The sequence below is a fragment of the Tympanuchus pallidicinctus genome, unplaced genomic scaffold (genome assembly GCF_026119805.1).
Source record: "Tympanuchus pallidicinctus isolate F22 unplaced genomic scaffold, pur_lepc_1.0 scaffold23, whole genome shotgun sequence".
NCBI classification, from domain to species: Eukaryota; Metazoa; Chordata; class Aves; order Galliformes; family Phasianidae; genus Tympanuchus; species Tympanuchus pallidicinctus.
Genome location: NW_026294740.1, coordinates 4,222,245 through 4,240,034, shown reverse-complemented (window position 1 = coordinate 4,240,034; position 17,790 = coordinate 4,222,245). Strand labels below are relative to the sequence as shown.

Here is a 17,790-nt window from a genome sequence, read left to right as displayed (position 1 = left end):
GCTTCCACCTGGAAGTGCACACAGGATGTGGCAGAGACTCCAAGGGCGGCCTATTAATTGTGCTGACAGCTCCGAAAGGTTTTCCCCGATAAGAGGAGATGGTCAGAACCGGCCCTTTGGTCCCCTCGCCTTGGCCATGGCTGTTGGGTTTGCCTTTGGCCGAGCCAGATTGGTGCTTGCTGGTTGCAGTGTGCCACGGGCACCGCCAGCAGTCGCAGGGAAGGAGCAACGTCCTCTTGTGCAGCTCTACTCGGCCATACAGTGACCCCCAGAGCCCCTCGGAGGACACACACTGCCCACCAGCATCACAGCAAAGAAACCAGGAGGAGCCAGGGGGGCTTTGATCGATTTATCCACTGAAGATACAAGTTTCAGTTTAATAACACCATTCTGTCTGGTTACAAACATACTAAAAACCTACAAAAAATAATAATAATAATAAAACCAAAGAAAAGAAAAGGAAAAAAAAAAAAAAAAGAAAAGCCAACCAAACGAAAAACCAGTTACATCCATCGTACACGAGACGGCATGTATAAAACCAGCACGGAAGCGCCGAGGAACACAAACATGAACAGCATCCGCAGCAGCATCGTAACGGTAACACACAGAGCTACACTGAGCCCCACGGCTCCGTGTGGGGCCGCCGAGACGAACGAACAATTAGAGACAGCTCTGGCAATGGGAAGAGTGAGCGGCGCGGTCTGTTGGGCGCTCAGACGGCGCGGGCGGTTTGATCCCTCTCTTCCTAAGTTGGTCCGTGTTGGGGTAGCGGGGTTCCTCCCTGCTCCTCTGGCACCTGATGGGCAGCAGGGGGCTGAGCTCCGGTCTCTGGGGTGGCTGAGGGCAGGGGCAGAGCCCATGGGGGAACCTCAGGGGGCAGCGATGGAGGGGCGCAGGGTCATCAGGGCTCCTTGTCCAGGTGTGTGTGACATATGGCGTGTGTCAGCTGTAGCTACGAGGGGACAGGGATGAATGGGGACTCTGTTCTGTCCTATACCCAGCAGGCACACATGGCCCCGTGTCCCATCCCTTTGCCTTTGGGTACGCATCCAGCCAAAAGCTGGGGGGAAGGATGCAGACTGGGAGCACTGGCTGAGCCGGGAAGGGGTGCTGGGGGTCGACCCTGCCTTGGGGACACCCAGTCCTGCTCCTGCTGCTGGAGGGGGGCACGGGGTCACAGCACCAAACCCTGCCCTGCTGGTGGGGCAGCAGCTCCGAGCACATGGGAGGTGCAATGTCACACTTCCCAAAGGGCTGTGACACGGAGCAGCTGTGACACACGTGCACACGTGCTGGGGAGCTGCACTCAGAGCCAGGACCAACCCTTCCTTTCCTTTCTTTCCCACAGCATTTTTCATCCCTCTGTCATTCCGGAATGATATTTTTTTTCCCTTTTTCTGCTCATTTTCATCTCTCCCCAGCTGACAATTTTCCTGATTTAAGCAATGCTTGCTCTGCCGAGGGCGGCGAGGAGGGGGTGTTCTCTCCATCTCCATCATTTCCCTACACAAGCTCTGCCCCAGCCGCCCTCCCTGCTCCATTTTACGTCCCACAGAGCTGATAAAAATAAACATGTTTTTGTTTGCGTCTGTTTGAGTGGTTTGCAGTGGGGCTGACGGGGGTTGGACAGCAGCTGGACACATCTGGATTTGGTTTAGAAAATATGCCTGGAAAAACAGCCGGTCCTACGCACACATGCGCGCGCACATGCAGTTATAGGACTGCTGTTCTGGGGGGAAAAAAACAAAGGAAAAAAGGGAAGAAGAAATCAGCCCCGAATAAAAAATTTCCGGTTGGAGGATATTAACCTCAAAGGTTAATGCATGGATTTTGTCTGAAGATGAAACATCTCTAACAGAGCTGGCCCAGGTCTGCAGAGCACGGAGATACGGAACGAATGGGCTTCTCCCATCTGCATGAGCCCAGTGAGCACAGCTGCCCTTTGGGAGATGCTGCTGCAAGCAGTGCTGGTGGGCTCAGCTTTGGGGGCACCTCGTCTCTTTGTGTCCCCTTCCTTTCCTAAATCCTCTGTCCCTGCACACGTTGGCTCTATCCTGAGCAGTTTTTCCATCCAGTCCATCACACCCAGGGCCAGCTCCTGCCTCCACCTCTTCTGGTTTGGCAGTAGGGTAGCCAATGGAAGAGGGCTGGGTATGTTACCAGCTAGGCAGCAAAACACCCAAAACAGTGAAAAAAAAACTGAAAAGATTTTCTGTGGATGTCTAAATAGCAGTGGGTGAGCAAAGCAGGAATCGCTGGCTGGATGCTTGGAATGGGGAGGTCACCACAGGGACATCATGGTATTTGTCATAGGCACCATCCCCATCAAAGCTCTAAAAACCACAGAGATAGTTTGGGAAATAGAGGGTGACAAGGACCCCAAAGCTTCCTAGGGAATGTGTCACCCCCAGCCTTCCACCAGCCTGACCTACATGCATGTGGGAGTCAGTAGGGCAGCCCCTCCATCCCCTCCACTCTCTGGCCAAAAGGGAAACTGAGGCAGCAAAACGCCGCAGACTCACCCACAGCCCCAGCACTGGGGCAAGATGAGACATACAGCCCCAGAGCCTCACAGGGCATGGGGCAGCCCCCAGGTAGGGCAGGGGAGCACTGCTGGTCCACGACTACACAGACCGACTTCTAGCAGGCACTTTGTTTGCAGGAGCCCAGTTTGACCCAGAGGGCAGAAATACTCCCTATGTAAAGCAGTGTCAGCATCAACAGAGCTGGGACCTCCCTTCACACCCCATCCTTCCTGTGACAGATCCTTCATCTTTCCCTATCCCAGTTCTTGAATTCCTTCTCTCCAGGCAAGGGGCCCTGGTTCCACATCCCCACCCGACAGACACACAGTGGCCAAGGCACAACGTGTGTCACTGAGCCCATCCTCATGCATGTCCCTGGTGCAGGGACCCAGCGCTGCGCAGGGCACCCATGGACACCCTGCCTTCCTGCAGTGGGGACGAGCGGCACTTCTGTCCCCTTGCTCCCTCCAGCCCCAGGATGGGTTGCAACAAATAAGCCACGAGAGCTGCGGATGAAGCGAGCGATGGGTGCTGCAGCCTCTGGGCCGGCTGCCCTGCGAGGATGAGCAGCGCAGGCAAAGCAAAGTGCGGCGGTCCTGATAAGCATCGCAGCCCAAAAGCAAGAAGCTGGGCTGTCCTGGGAGCGAGGCATGGAAAGCAGAGGGGTGAGCAGTGCTGCACACTGCTGCGTGGCAAGGCATGGGCTGTGGGAGGTGATCATGGACCAGGACAGCGAGACGGAGCCAACAACCAACGCACCCTTTGCCCACATCCCGTGCTTCACCCCGACCCACCCACACCCCCGTGGTTCTTAGTTTTTGGCTTGCTTACTGATATATTTTTTGAAAACCCTATAGAGATCCAATTGTGATTGGCATCTACCAGCGCTGGCCGGCCCCGCGCGGAGCGAAGACCTCGAGAACAGAGCAGGGCGGATTCCTGGCGCGTCGCAGCCCTCCCTGCCCCTCGCCCGTCCCCGCGGTCCGCTCACAGCGTGGCACTGGGGTAGGACACCCAGCCTGCCTCTTTGTACGCGGCTGTCACGTGGGTGTAGATGAGGGTCCTCATCTTGGTCCACGCGCCGTGCGCCTCCGGGGTGAAATCGTTGCCGTACGCCTCGGCGATCACCTCCAGCATGACGCCAGTGAGCTTCTGCGGAGGACAGCAAAGGGTTAACGAGCTCTGCAGGGAAGGCAGAATGAGTGAACTTTGTTTTCCCTAAAGAAATGCAAGGCGGGGGTTGAGTTCTGGGCACAAGGCTCTCTGCTGCATGGAGGGGCGATCAGGACATTACAACGCTCACAGAGGGGCTGGGCAGGAGGCTGACGCGGCGCTGCCGAGCATCTCCTTAATTTTGGCAGCTCTAGTGCCATAGGTGCCATCCACCACACTTCATTGCTAAAAGAACTCAAGAAGGACCCCACAGCTGTGCAAGAAGAGGTGCAGGATACAGGCAGGACTCTGGTGGCGAGAGGAACTCCAAGTCCCAAAAGCTCCAGAGTTGGCTGCCTTTGGGGATGCTGCTATACATGAAGCAGCATCTCAATAGGAAACTGCAGGAATGAGGGGAGCAGCCCTACAAGCAGCACCACCAGTCCTTCTCCCTGACTTCCCATCAGTGGTCACGGTGGGGATGGGTCAGTTGTTGGTCTCAGAGGTCTTAGTAGTCTCTTCCAACCTTAATGATTCTAAAGAATCCCAATAAGTTTTCCTTCCCTTTACCTTAAAGTAGATGGGCTCCACTTTGTGCTTGAGGGCATGGGCTTTGCCCACCAGGGCCAGAACAGAGGAGACCTTCTCTGGGTCGTTGAGGTTCTCCACCACAGAGTTGATGGCACCCATGACCCGCTGGGCGTGCTTCCGCAGCTGCAAGCTCCTCTCCATCTCCAGCGTGTCGTCCATGTGCTTGAACTGGCTGAAGTATTGTTTGGCAGATGGAAAGTTGACAAAAAACCTTGGGAGAAAGAACAGACAGAGCACAGTCAGGAGAGCAGGGGTGCTGGGAACAGCCCCGTTACCTCCTGCACAGCCAAGGTGAGAGCTCACTGAATTGCCAGGGAAATACGGTAGGTTTCGTCAGCCTTTCTCACTTATCTACTACAGAGGCATCCCAGTTGGATTTTCATCTACAAAGCAGAGGCAGGACTGAATTCCTTATTTTTTCACCTAGAAACTTCAGCCCAACATGCTAGATGCCATGGCCATCTCCTGTATGTCAAAACATCTTCTCCTGCCTCAGAAAGATGGAGAAAAGCAAGCAAAGCTCATCCTTCATCCAAGCAAGCCTCTCCCTGCCTATCTTGGGCTCTCTTCATGCATTGCCACCCAAAGAGCCCCTCCTAACCCAGGATGTGCCCAGCGTTCACAAATCCACTTCTCCAAAGAGCTCCCAGCAAGACCCCAGCCCAGGTCTCCAAGTCCAAGGAGCCACTGCCAAGACATCCCCCAGGCACCAGCCTACAGCTGGGGACCCTCTTTGCTATGGGACGAATCAAACCCCACGAAACTCAGCTGGAACGAGTGAAGTGGCTGATGGCAGGCAGCTGTGCCCAAGCAACGTTCAACATGCATCCCTTTCCCATCTCATTCCCATCCCTTTCCCATCTCATTCCCATCCCTTTCCCATCCCTTTCCCATCCCATTCCCATCCATCATTGCATCCCTCCAGCACCAGCTGGGATTATCACCCCACTCACCACCCCACAGGCAGTGTCAATTCATGGATCCGCTCACTTCCACCTCATTACCCTCCCTCTCCCTGCTCCCAGCCTTCCCTCACTCCATTGGCTGGTGCACAACTCATGGCATTGCCAAAGAAGCGGCTCAAGGGCTTTCTTGAGCACACTGCTCCCCAAGGCAGCTGGGATCCATCAGCCCAAAATAGGTTTCGGAGGTGTGAAGAGCAGAAAGGTTGGGGAGGAAGGAGAGTGGAGGGTGGGGACAAGATGTTGTTTGGAAACTCACGTCAGGTCAATGTCAGCAGGAATCCCAACAGGGAGGCTGCCTCTAGCTCCCATTCCCATGGATGTCCTCAGGCCCATCCCGTTGGCTCAGAGATGCCATGGGGTGAGGGATGGTCGGGACCCATCTCAGGGCTGGGGCACAGAGTTGGCTGTGGAGATGGCACTGGGACTGAGGTTCTGCCTGGAGCCCTCCCCAACAAGTGCATGCCTCAGCCTGGAAATCTCAAGTCCCTCTTTGCTGTTGGAAGCTCCCTGAAAAGCCCCATCTCTCATGCTCTCAGCATGATGAGAAGACTCAAGGACTGAGCTTGGAGTAACCCCCACAACCACAGCACAGAGGGACCAAGCGCAACCCCAAGGCCGTGTCCTCCACCCACACGGATAGAGGATCCAACTCTGCTCATAGCATCACAGTTCTGAGCAGGGACCCCAAGCCTGGAGCAAATCTGAGCTGTCAGAGCCAGAAAGAGAGGGAATGAACCTTTCTCGTAGTTGCTAATAAACAGAGAAGATTAATTTAACACAAAGGTTAAATATAACCCAAGGGAGCGGGGGGGAGAAGGGAAAGGAGGAAGAAATAAAATAACTCAAACAATAGTGAGATAGAAGAGGTGTTCACTGGGTTTGTTTCTATCCACAGAACATTTCTGAGAGTTCAAACAGCTCAGGCTCTGGAATTTTGTTGGCTCATTACTCGTGTGTGTGGTTCGGGCTTTTTTCCTTCATTGGAGTCATTAAAAATATGACATTTACCATTGCATATCACACGAAATTATGATTGATGGAAAGCAGATGCCTGAATCCCCATCTCATTAAATTTCTTTTTAAGCGGTTCCATTCTGCACCCGCTAATTTGTTCCCGGCGAGCTACATCTGGACCGAGCACACAGGATGTCGGAGATGTTTTCCTCCCTCTTTTGCCCTTTTAACAACTTTAAGGACACAACCTTCACCAGTAGCAGAGCCAAAGGAAATGATTAAGGTGCACAGCGCCATGATGCTGTTCTCTGTGCAGAAGGAGCAGCGCTGCTCCCTGCGCGCCTTCCCCACCTTCCTCCCTTCCCCATCCCTGTAGCAAACCAAGAGGGGCTGAACCCCAGCTCCGGCCCTTGCATGGAAGAATTAAGGTTGGAAAACAGCCCTAAGATCATCAAGTCCAACTGTTCCTGCCTAGCATGGCTGGCACCAGCTGGAAGCATCAGTGCTTCGTCACCCTGGGAGCTCCAACCCGACCCATAGGGAAGGCAGCCCTGAGCCCACCAGGTTGCTGGGATCCCTGGGATGAACACCTGGACACTTTCTGATAGATTTTCAAATCCCAGAATATCCCAAGTTGAAGGGACCCGTAAGGATCATCATCATTTTCCTACCGATGCTTTCACGCTTTCTCTCATCCCTCTACGTGGGAGAAGCTCTCAGCCATCCCCACATCCTTCCCCAGAGCTCCGAGCCCCGTTCTGCTCCAGTGCCCACAAAGCAGCTGCTGGAGGTAGGCAGGTGCTATTTATTGAGCTCAGGATGGCTCAGCGCTTCGCCTGCACCTTCCCAGTGCTGTTCCAGCCACCTGTATGTAGGTTTCTTTCGGGGCTGGGCTTCTGCAAAGGGATTGGGATGCTCCAGCAAAACCCAGCAGGAAAAACCCAAACGAGTTTGGGGACACGGGGATCCCAGTGGTCTGGGATGGGGAGCTGCAGCCACACAGAGAGCACAGCCATGAGCCTCTACTTCCAGATACAGTGCTTTAAATCTTTCCCCCCCCCCTAAAACCCTTTTTCTACCCCTCATGGGGAGTTGATTTTTTGGGAAATGTTCCTCTTGAGTGTCCTCATGAGCAGAGCCCTTTTCTCCAGGAAAACATCCATTCAGACTGACCACAGTGATGCGTGAGTGCACGACATGCAGTGGGATGGGGATGTCCTTCTGAGGGGGCCCTGCTGCAAAGCATTTTGGGGAGGGGGCTCAGTTGGGATGCTTTGCCCTGAAATGTACCTTTTGGCACCAGAAATAGGCTCCTTGCCCCGAGGGACACCCGAACAAAATGCATGGCACCTGCAAAACCATTGCTTTAAATGGGATTCTGGGGGGATTCAATCCACTGATTTGATTCTGAAAAATAGAAAGGGTTTTCTGCAGAGCTGGACTCATTCCTTGGGCTCTCTGGTAGTTTATCCTGGCGTGCAGGATGGCTGCTGTGCATGTTGTGCTTCTCCAGCTCCGAGCACCGAGACTGACAGAGAGGGCAAAAGAATTGGAAATGTGGACAGGTGGTGATGGGAGCAGAGAGAGAGGGATGGGGAGGCCCTGCAGCACAGGGCTCAGCTCAGCTGCCACACGGAGAGCGGGTCAGACTGGGAGTTAATGGGGACTGCCCCTGGGTTTCCTCCTCAGGAGCCCAAGGGGATCCACAGAGTTTTGCAGTCCCACACCTGTGGCTGCTGCAGGTGGGTGTGAGGGTCGGGATGTGGGGACTTCCAAGCCGTAGAGGTTTCCAACCACGCTCGTGTTGGGCACATGGCTGCACGGCACTGCACTGCCAGCTCTGTGCACACGCACCCAGCCTCCTCTGAGGACCTCAGCAGGCAGCATTTTCCCAAAAGGAACAATTCCTAGGTTACAGATGGGGAAACTGAGCCACGGCAATGCACCCAGAGCTACGGGCAGGCTCCATGTGTGCTGCAATGTGTCTCTCCATTGCGCTGGCTGGAACGACCCAGCCGAAATGCAGTCTCACATGTGGAGCTTAAGGGTGCCCTGCCCATCCCCATCCCCACCCCCAATCCCACAAGGGTTAAGGCAGCTGCTGTGAAATGGATCCTGGCAGCGATGCTGCAGAGGCCCCATGCTCCCCAGGAGGAAGATGAAGCTCCCCCGCCGAGGAAATGGTCAATTAGCAGCATAGTTCTGACCGCACGGCGCAGATTCCCATGATCCGGTGGCTGCACTGCCTGAAACCCTCATTATCTGTGATCATATCCCATCGAATCCCAGAGGCCGCACAAACTCAGGACCCCGCTGTGCTGCTGGAAGGACCATAAAGATGTGCTATGGCTCCGAGCAAAGCTGCAGTCACAAGGGCTGGAGCCTGATGGCCAGTGCTGGTGCACAGCCTTGCGCCTCAGCGTCCCCATCTGCAAAGCAGAGGGTGGGTGAGCCAGCGTGGAAATGGTGTGAGGAGGAGGGAGATGCACTGGGACACACAGCAGAACTCCTGCAGGATGGTGGCACTGCAGACCCTCACTCCAAGCTCGCCATTTGGTTGGGCATCCCCCCTTCTGCCATCACAGCGAAGGATTGGCCCCCAGCTTGGGCTCAGCCCTCAACGTGCAGAGGTGGCTGTGAGCCCCCATGCATTTCCCGTAGGAAAAAGTCATCCCCAGCCCAGAGCAGGTCCTGAAAGATAAATGGGGAAGAGCAGAGGAAACCTCCGTGGGGCAACGCAACTCCCCAGCAACAGAAATGCAGCTGGGCTCTGGGCATGTGCCACGGTTAAGGCTCACAGGGAGCCAGGTCCATCCCAGGTCTGTGATACCCTGCTGGCACTTGGGAACACCCACCACCACACTGCCACGGCTCTCTCTGGGGACAGGCAAGTTGGAGCAGAAACTTGGATGGCAAGAGTTTAGGTTGGGAGCAGAGCTCAGCCACACGTCCCCATGGTTGCACCTCACTCTCCTCACTCCTGCTCTGAGCCCCATCACTGCACCCTAGAGATGCCAAAAGCAAGGAGTTGCCCTGGGCTAATTCCCCCATGGCATCATCCAGGCAGCATCCTGCCCAGACACCTCTTCCCAACACTGCCATTGGCAACACAGCTGCTGCACACTGCTGTGGCTCAGCCCAGCTCCATGCCCACCCCTGTGCATCGGGGACATGAAGGCAGTGAGGATGCTGGTGCCGCACTTTCCACTCCCCATTACCCTGTGCCGGAGCTCACAGGACTGGGAGAAGGAGCATCTTGGCTTCCCAGGGTTGGGACTGGAATTCTCTGTGCTCTGCATTTCCCATGGGCTCAGGGCATCAGCTATCAGCCCGTGGAAAACTTTTAGATGGCCATTCACACATGCATGCAAAGGGCTCACACCCCACACAACAACGGACAGCAAAAGGAAAACCTTCCTGTCCCTATTTCCCCTCCAGCAGAGCATAACCCTTCCTGATTTTGGCATGATGTGGGGCTTTGCATTTTGCCCATTGCAGCCACCCAGCCCCATGCTGCTGGAGGATTCTCTGTGCCTTGGGGCAATACTCTGTGCTGTGGCACGATGCTCTGTGCCATGGGGTGATGCTCTGTGCCATGGGGTGACGCTCTGTGCCATGGGGTGACGCTCTGTGCCATGGGGTGATGATGCCCCATAGCTCAGGCAATGCTCAGGGCTTGGAGAGCGCTCGGTGCTGCCACCCCCTTTGCCCCCACCCCATGTGTGCCCTCCGTCCCCCCCCCCGCCACCAACTCCAGCGCTCCCTCCCCGCCGACGCTGCCGCCGGAGGGACAGATGGTGCCCTCGGAGACACCTGCTTGGGTTTTATCTTGGCTCCCAACTTGCATTATTTCACCCGCCAGCCTGGGACGTACCAACGCCATCCGCACGGAACTCAGTGGGGGGGGAAAAAAAAAACCCCAAACCCAACCGCAACAAACCCACCCCCGGCGAGCCGAGCCCTGCGCCGCGCTGCCTCCGCGCTCCCCCACCTCCACGCGGGTTAAGGTGACCTTTCCGATGGAAACCGAATCCCACCAAGTCCCCGCGGTGCTGCCCCGCTCCCCCCGTGCTGAAATCGGAGGAGGGCTGCGAATCGTCCCCGCTCCAATGGATGCTCCGCGCTCCCCACTCGCTGTCATTCATCGCGTTCCGCTCTACAGACCGTTCTGTTTTTGTCTATAAAGGGCTTCGCTCGGATTCGCTTTTCTCCCCCCGGTTACCTGATGAGTATGGAGACTCCGACGTCCTCGCAGTTGGCGTACACTCTGCTCCATGTCTCCTGAATAACCTTCTTCTCCGCGTCGGAGATCTCCTCACTTCGCTCCCACCTCTCGATCTCCATTTCTCCCTGGACTTTCTCCATGGGGAGCTGCGTGCGTTGCGCCTGGAGCCGGGAGGGGATGTGCGTGCGAGCGGCGAGGTGTGCGCCCAGCAGCTGCGCCCTCAGAGCTGGAATTTCGGGTATCTCCTACAGCTCGGGTCTCCCCATGGCTGTAGCAGCTCCCGCTCAGCCTGGATGCGGGCGGCTGACTGATGGGAAACTGCCGAAAAGTGAAATATTCAAAGGCATCGCAGGACCAGCCTCTTCCAACGTGTGAACGTGAGCTCACTTTCCCCTCTCTCCTCCTCTCTCCCACTCCTCCCTCCTGCTCTCAGGGAGGGCGGGGGGGTGGAGAAGGGAGGGGGGGGTTGGGGGGAGGTGGAAGTTTTTTTTTTTTTCAGCCTTTGTAAACAGTGTGGAGGAAATAGAGAAGGAGAAACGCACTGCTGAAGTTGTCCTCCCAGTGCTGGCTGGGCCCAGCGCTGCCTTTGGGACGCCCACCACCTCCCGGAGGGACACATCACTTTCTGTCCTGCAGATTGCGAGGGGAAGGTGGGGAAATTCATGTCTTTGGGAAAGGGTGTGCAGGAACACCTCTGTGCTGCTGTCGGGTTGTTTGTACCCAAAGCCATTTGCAGGTTGCTGCAGACCCAGGCTGTCAAACTGGCAGCACAGGAAAAGGGAGAATGCTGCTGGGACTTGGAATGACCACCGGGCCTGCAGAGGGGGTGGGAGAAGCAGTGGGGATCCTGCAGTGCCCTGGCAGCTGCTGCACATCCTGACAGAGGGACAGCAGGCAGACAGACAGGGGACAGAGCAGGGGGACAGACAGGCAGATAGGAAGACAGTCAGGCGGATGGGCAGGTGGGCAGGCAGACAGGTGGACAGACCAACGGACAGACAGGCAGGCAGGCAGACAGATGGACGGACACAGATGGGACAGGTGAACAAACAGACAGGCGGATGGAAGGCGCAGCTCCAAAGCACACCTGGGCAGGGGCTGGAGTGTAGCTGAGCCCTGCTGTGGCCTGTGCTCTGTTCCTGCAGAGCTGCCAAGGCTTTTTGCTGTATTTCTCCTCCAAACCATCCTCAGCTGCCACTCTGCTCCCAGCAGGAAAATCGTTGGCATCAGCACATTTGTGCTTACAGCTGTGAGGGGAGCAGGGGGGGAGGCTGTCCTGCTGTAGGCCCAACCCAGCAGAGCAGGACCCCCTTGCCACAGCCAGAGCTGTGCCCTCTTCCTGGCAGCAGGGCTTGGGTGCAGAGTATCATTTCTGTGTTAGAAATGAATGAGGAGCCCCTGAATGTTTCCATGAGGGTCCCTGCCCCTCTCTGGGGATATCACACCCAGCTCTGCCACGTGCTTGGCTTCTTCCCCATGGGAAGCCACACTGAGACACGTGGGGAGGACTGTGTCGTGGTGGAAATGTGCCGTGCCAACCCACTGCCTACCAACCCCAAACACAGCCCTCAACTTCTGCATCTCCTCCCAGATGTGAATCAGAGCCGTGAGCACAGCCCCACACTGTGACAGAGTCCCATTTCCCCCAGCTAACGTGGCAGGATGTGACACATTCCAGGAGAAAGCTGCTGCATTGACACTGCTGCTCAAAACCTCAGTGGGTCAGCATTGCCTGGTGTCACCCTGCTGGTCTTTGTCCCTGCAGGGACCTGAGTGTCCCCTCAGTCCCACTGGGGTTAAGTGCAGCACAAAGGGAGGTGGAGGCCCTGAGGACACAGTGGCATTTGCCACCCTGCCCTCCCACATCGCCTCTGCTCCTTCTCCTCCTCCTCCTCCTCCTCCTCCTCCTCCCTGCGCTGGGTGCAATGAGGAATGCACTTGGCTCCTGAGCCTGGAGTGGGAGGTGAAGGCAAAAAACACGACTTCAGCTCCACGGCGCGTGGGACGGGGATGGTGGCAGAGTTCCACCCTTGACTCCTCACTGAGGGTGAGGTGCAAACCCCATAGCCAAACCACAGCCAAACCTCACAGCCAAACCCCACAGCCAAAGCCCCGTCAGCTCTGGATGCTCTGGGCTGAGCACCACTGTCCCTTGTGCACGGGGAGGAAAATAAGGAGACTTTAGGAAACGGCTTTGCGGTGCCTGCAGCAGCCAGCGCACCAGGAGGGGAGGATTTAGCCTAAAGCCTGTGCAAATGCTCTGTGCTTATTGCAGGTTTCCTTCCTCCTGCTTCTCGGATCCCCAGGGAACCATGCAAAGCCGGAGCTCCTGCTCCAGCTGCGGCTGTGCCAGGGGCTGAAGGGGGGCAGCAGGATCTCCAGCTGAGGTTGCACTGCTGTCAGTGTCCAGACCCCATGGGGTGAGACCCCCAGGTTCCATCCTGACTCCATCACCCGTAACCCCAGCACACCCAGGTGCTGATTTGCTCCCCTCTGCCCACGTCCCCCCCCCTGCAGTTCTGGGCAGTGCCAGGAAGCGAAACCCAACTGTTTGTGCAGAGCAAATCCCGCAGCAGACATTCCTCCTCTGATTGAAACCAGACCTCACGCGATGCTGCCGGGGCTGCTGGCGAGGGCGCGTTAACCAGAGCAGAGCATGAGATCCCAAAATGGGAGCGGGGTCTCTCTGCCTGGGGACACGGGTTGGCCAAGTGGGTCAGGGTCCAAGTGATGGGATGAAGAAGTGTGGGATGAAGGTGTGTGGGATGGAGGTGTATGGGATGGAGGTGGGTGGGATGGAGGTGTGTGGGATGGAGGTGTATGGGATGGAGGTGGGTGGCGTGAAGATGTGCAGACCCAACGGCAGCAGCCACAAGCAAAGAGGAGCGAGGAGGATGAGGCAAGGAAATCCCATGGCCTTCTCAAATGTTGTGTCATCTCTTCCCTGAAACCAAACAAAATCAGCCCACACAACTTAAAATTCCAGCATTAGGAAATCCAGGGGAAAAGAAGGAAGCGGAGGTGCAGACAAGGCTGGGAGGTGGGTGCTGCCATGCTGCAGGCAGGGCCTGAAGCTCCAGGGCAGCACTGGGAACTGCTCCACAACCCGGTCCCATGCCGAGAGCTCTCCTAAATATCCCAACCCCACCCCAAGGCTTTGGGGAACAGAAATGGTGATGCAAGTTGGGATGAAGCAATAGCGCTGGGAGGAAGCAGGGAATGGGGATGTGGCGTGGATGAGATTTGCTCCTCTCCATCCCAATCCCAGCAGGAGCCAGCTGAGCATCGTCCCCATGTCACAGCCAGACAGTGAGTGGGGATGACAGGGTTACTGGAAACAAGGTGACACTTCCAAACAGATTCTCTTTGCTGCTTTTTCCCTTCCTGAAGCCGGCCTGGCTGTGGCAGGGGTTGCTCAGGAAAGCCAGCAAGCTAATGTATTCATGTCATCTTGCATTTGGTGCCAGGACATGAAGTAAACACTGTCAGGGACCTCGCTCAGGTTCAAAGACGAGCCCTGCTTCTTATTCCGATCACATTATCCGTGGTCCCCGTACAGATTCATTGATTCATATCTTAAAAAGAAAAGCCTTCAAAACCCATTAAGCCTGCCTTGCCATTCCAGCCCTGCTCTCAAGGGCTGGGGCAAGAAGCATTAACTAATCTGCTCACATTACTTTGCCTTTGAGCCGAGCATCTCTCGGTGTCAATCAAGCGTGTCTGGAAGTGATACGCTCCGGTGCAGGGCAGCGAGTTCACTGCATGGAAAATCAATGTAGGAGCCCTCAGCTGGGCGCTGGGTGGGCAAAGACACCTCTGGAAAAGAACCCATGGATGAGGCTTTGCCGTGGTCTTACCGACGGCTGCTTTTTCTCAAGACCTCAGGTGGTGTCTGGGACACAAGTGGTGACATCTTGGTGCCACCAGGTATAAAGAGAGAGGAGCAGGCCAGCCGGAGGAGGTGCTTGGGATGGTCCCACAGAACTCCCATCCCGGTGGAACCACTGGGGAGGGTCCATCCCCTCCAACCCGCAACTGCAGGGACCGATTATGGGATGAGCTTGGAAGGATCTGTCTTTACAAATATGTTCAGTGTTTTTTAGGGCTTGGAAATGTCCAAGAGGATGTTGTCACCGAGTGGGGATGAATCACAGCATCCCAGTCTCTTGCTGATGGGATGGAGAGCCAGGATCCCCCGAAGCTCACTCTGCTTTCCCTTTCTGACCTCATCACTTCATGAACCAGGGCTGATCAAGGCTGCTTGGATCTGACCCTGGTTTCAAAACCCATTTGTGTGGGGAATCTGTTTTCCAGCACAGAGGTGTGGGGAGAGGTGTGCGTGCTGCTGAGAGCGGGGAGGGGGAGGCAAAGCCATCCTGCAGACATTGGGATCAGCTGGCTGAGACGTGGCCATGGGGAATTACATGCAGGGCTGAGCCTGTCAGATTACCCGAGCAGGGAGGGGGGAGCGGGAGAGACAGGAGATGGAGGGGAAGGAGAGGGGAGAAGGTAGGTGAGGAGGGGAGGGAGGCACGGTGGGGAATAGGGGGCCCCCAGCACTGACCCCATGTCAGGAAATGCATGGGATGCATGGGGTGGGAATGGGCTCTGCGTATTGGTGCCCACCCCACTGGCATCTGTCTGGATGCAGCTCAGTGCTGAAGGTTTCCCAGAGCTCCCTCTCCGATCCCACCCGAAGGTCAGAGGAGAGCGTCCTCATTTGCTGCCCGTTAATTACTTCTGATCCTGCTCTAATTCCTCCTAACACCATCCCCGAGAGCCTCCAGGTGGCTGCTGGGCAAAGGGCAACACCAGGGCTGGGACAGCGGGGTCCTGGCAGGAGGGACGCGAGGGGCTGCGTGGTGATGGAGCCATGTGCACCACCGCCCTGCTGCTCGGCACGCTGGTCGTGATGCTGCGGAGACGCTTCTCCAACAAAGTGGAACCGTATGTCCTCCTCTGCCATGGGCTTCGGGTCCCTGTAGCTGGGGACAGGGTAGAGAGGGTGGCCCTGGGGTGGATGGCAGTGGGTGGCTCAGCTGGTGGGGAGGTGACAGCTGGGATGGGAGTTGCTGCAGTCCTGTGGTTACAAAGCCGTGCTGGAGAGCGTGGTTGGTTCTGTGCATCCTCACCTCGATGTGCTCACGATGGGAGGGAGCATTGCTCCTGTTGGGTGCTCACTGCCTGCCCCAACGCCAGGCTCAGCCGGAGGTTTCCACTGCAGACATGCAAATCTATTTACCGACGGAGGCTGGAGACATCCGAAAGTGGGGAGGTCAAATTGGTGCTTAATGAGCCAATTAAGCCAGCGCATGGACAATAGGAACTCGAGGCAGGGAAGGCATCTCCTCCTCTGTGCACACTGCAGCCCTCCCTTACCTGCATTGTCCACTGAATTAAAGCTGCCTGAGCAAACAGGGGCTGTGTAGGGTCACCAGGGCTCTGTCCCCAGTGGAGTTGTGGCCACAACACGAGCCTTGCCCTGGGCTGCTGGGAGCTGGATACAGCACCAGGGCTCCCTTCTAGGCTATCTAAAGCTAAAGGAGCAGCAGGTCACCTCCTGCCCAGCCTTGCAGAGGGTTTGTAGCAGAGAACAAAGCTGTTTCTGCAGGGGAAGGTAACAGGTTTTCTGCTTGCTCTATTTTGGACATCCATCTACCCACCTCGCTCTGTGCTGGCATAAATCACTGCAGCTCCACTGACAGGTTTATACCAGGAGAGAATTCGTCTCCAGCCTTGAAAATAGAAGTGACAAGAGGGAGAGAAAGAAGTGTTGCTGGTCAGAGACTGTGGAGAAATGTGAGAGGCGAGCAGGGCAGAGTGGAGCAGGCTTCGGATGGGCACGGCAGAGGGTGGGCAGCCTCCTCCATCGGGTGCAGTTGGCTGCTGGTGGTTGTGTTGGGGTTGCTTTGGGCCAGGCAGCCCCTGGACTCCACGCGCCGCAATAAAGGCCAACATTTCCATTGGGATGAGCCCAGGATTAAGGATGGCTCTGAAATCCAGTGCGTGCTGAAGACTGGAGCACATGGGATAAAGCTGCTGCGGTGCAGGAACGGCCCCGGCTCTGACGTTCCCGTGCATCCTGGGCAAAGGACACAACCGTACAACACAAGCAAGATGAGATTATGTAAAATCCCCTGCTCATTGACCTCCTTCACGTCCCGTCTTCTATTTATATGCCCTGGGGCTGCCAGGGACAGAGCGGGGTGTCCTCGGTCTGTGTTGGCAGGGCTGGGGTGCTCAGCTGTGGGGTGGGGGTCAGGAGAACCCTGGAGCTGGCTCCCACATCCCCCATGGAGGGACTCCAAGGGTTTCCTCCTCACAGTGCTCACCTGGACCAACCTCCCCATCCAAGGACAGGGAGGTCCTTGGGCTTCAGTGCTTGGTTTTTGTCACCCAGCAGGGTTCTGCTTGCTATGTGTAGTTATGGGTGGCTGCTCGGCTTCCTTCCTCAACTTCTTTCCCTCAGTCTCCAATGAAGCACAAGGGCTGCACGAGGGGACATGAGGTTGGGAAGGTAGAGGTGCCATCAGCCAGAGCTTTGTGCGAGGTGGGAGCAGCCCCTCTGCACCTCGGGCTGCCAAAAACAGAGCCGACGGCGCAGCATCATCTGGATTCCATCTCCCAGCCCCATCCCCTCTGGGAAGCAGGATGTGAGCTCCTCATTTCCAGCACCATCAGGACACGAGCTCCTCATTGCCAGCACCAAGCAGGACGTGAGCTCCTCATTGCAAGCACATCTCCGGGCTGGAGCAATCAGCACACAGCAGGCAAGCACAGACAAGTGTCAGCTGAATCTCTGTGCGATTTTAAATACATTAGTGAGGCCACGAGTACAGCTCCAAGCCGATAAATAACCCCCAAACCAACCAGCAGGAAAATAACCCCCTCCTTCCACCGGAGACGAGGCAGGAGGCAGCGTTAGCATCGCTTTCCCCCTTGTTTCTAAGAGCAGATCTCCGTGCTTTAATCCAGACCCACAAGGGTCAATTCTCTGCCACTTCTGCGGAGTCATTATACTGCCTGTTATATAAATGTCTGGGCATGCACAAAAGGCAGTGCTGGTACAGAGGCTTTGACACAACTCTCTCCAACACCTGCTTTCAGCTGGGGAGAGAGCCGAGCGCGAGAGCATCTCGAGAGCTGTCACACTGAAAGCTGCTGTCTTTCAAGCTGAATGGAGGTCTAAATAGCTCTCACTTCTCCTTTAGAATCTCATTTCTAAATGCAATTAATACTGGCACATGCATAATGAGAGGCTGACGAGTGAATGCAGACTCCGGCAACAAGAAGGCAGCCCAAGTGCTATGTAAATATTACAAATCCTCACTCAGAGCTGACCTGGGAAGACAGCTTTCTGATGATTAAACCCAAGTGA

The 17,790-nt window shown here is 56.1% G+C and overlaps 1 protein-coding gene and 1 long non-coding RNA gene across 2 annotated transcripts in view; one reads left to right on the top strand and one right to left on the bottom strand.

The window, feature by feature from the left end:
• LOC128083167 (uncharacterized) overlaps positions 1-17,790 on the top strand; it is a 44,838-nt gene that overhangs the window by 9,074 nt on the left and 17,974 nt on the right. The window lies entirely within an intron of this gene.
• Positions 336-10,832, bottom strand: CYGB (cytoglobin). Its single transcript, XM_052688144.1, has 3 exons — positions 10,410-10,832; positions 4,248-4,479; positions 336-3,677 (listed from the first exon to the last, which is right to left on the bottom strand). The coding sequence occupies exons 1-3, from the start codon at positions 10,550-10,552 to the stop codon at positions 3,513-3,515; spliced, it is 540 nt and encodes a 179-aa protein (XP_052544104.1). The 5' UTR covers positions 10,553-10,832; the 3' UTR covers positions 336-3,512.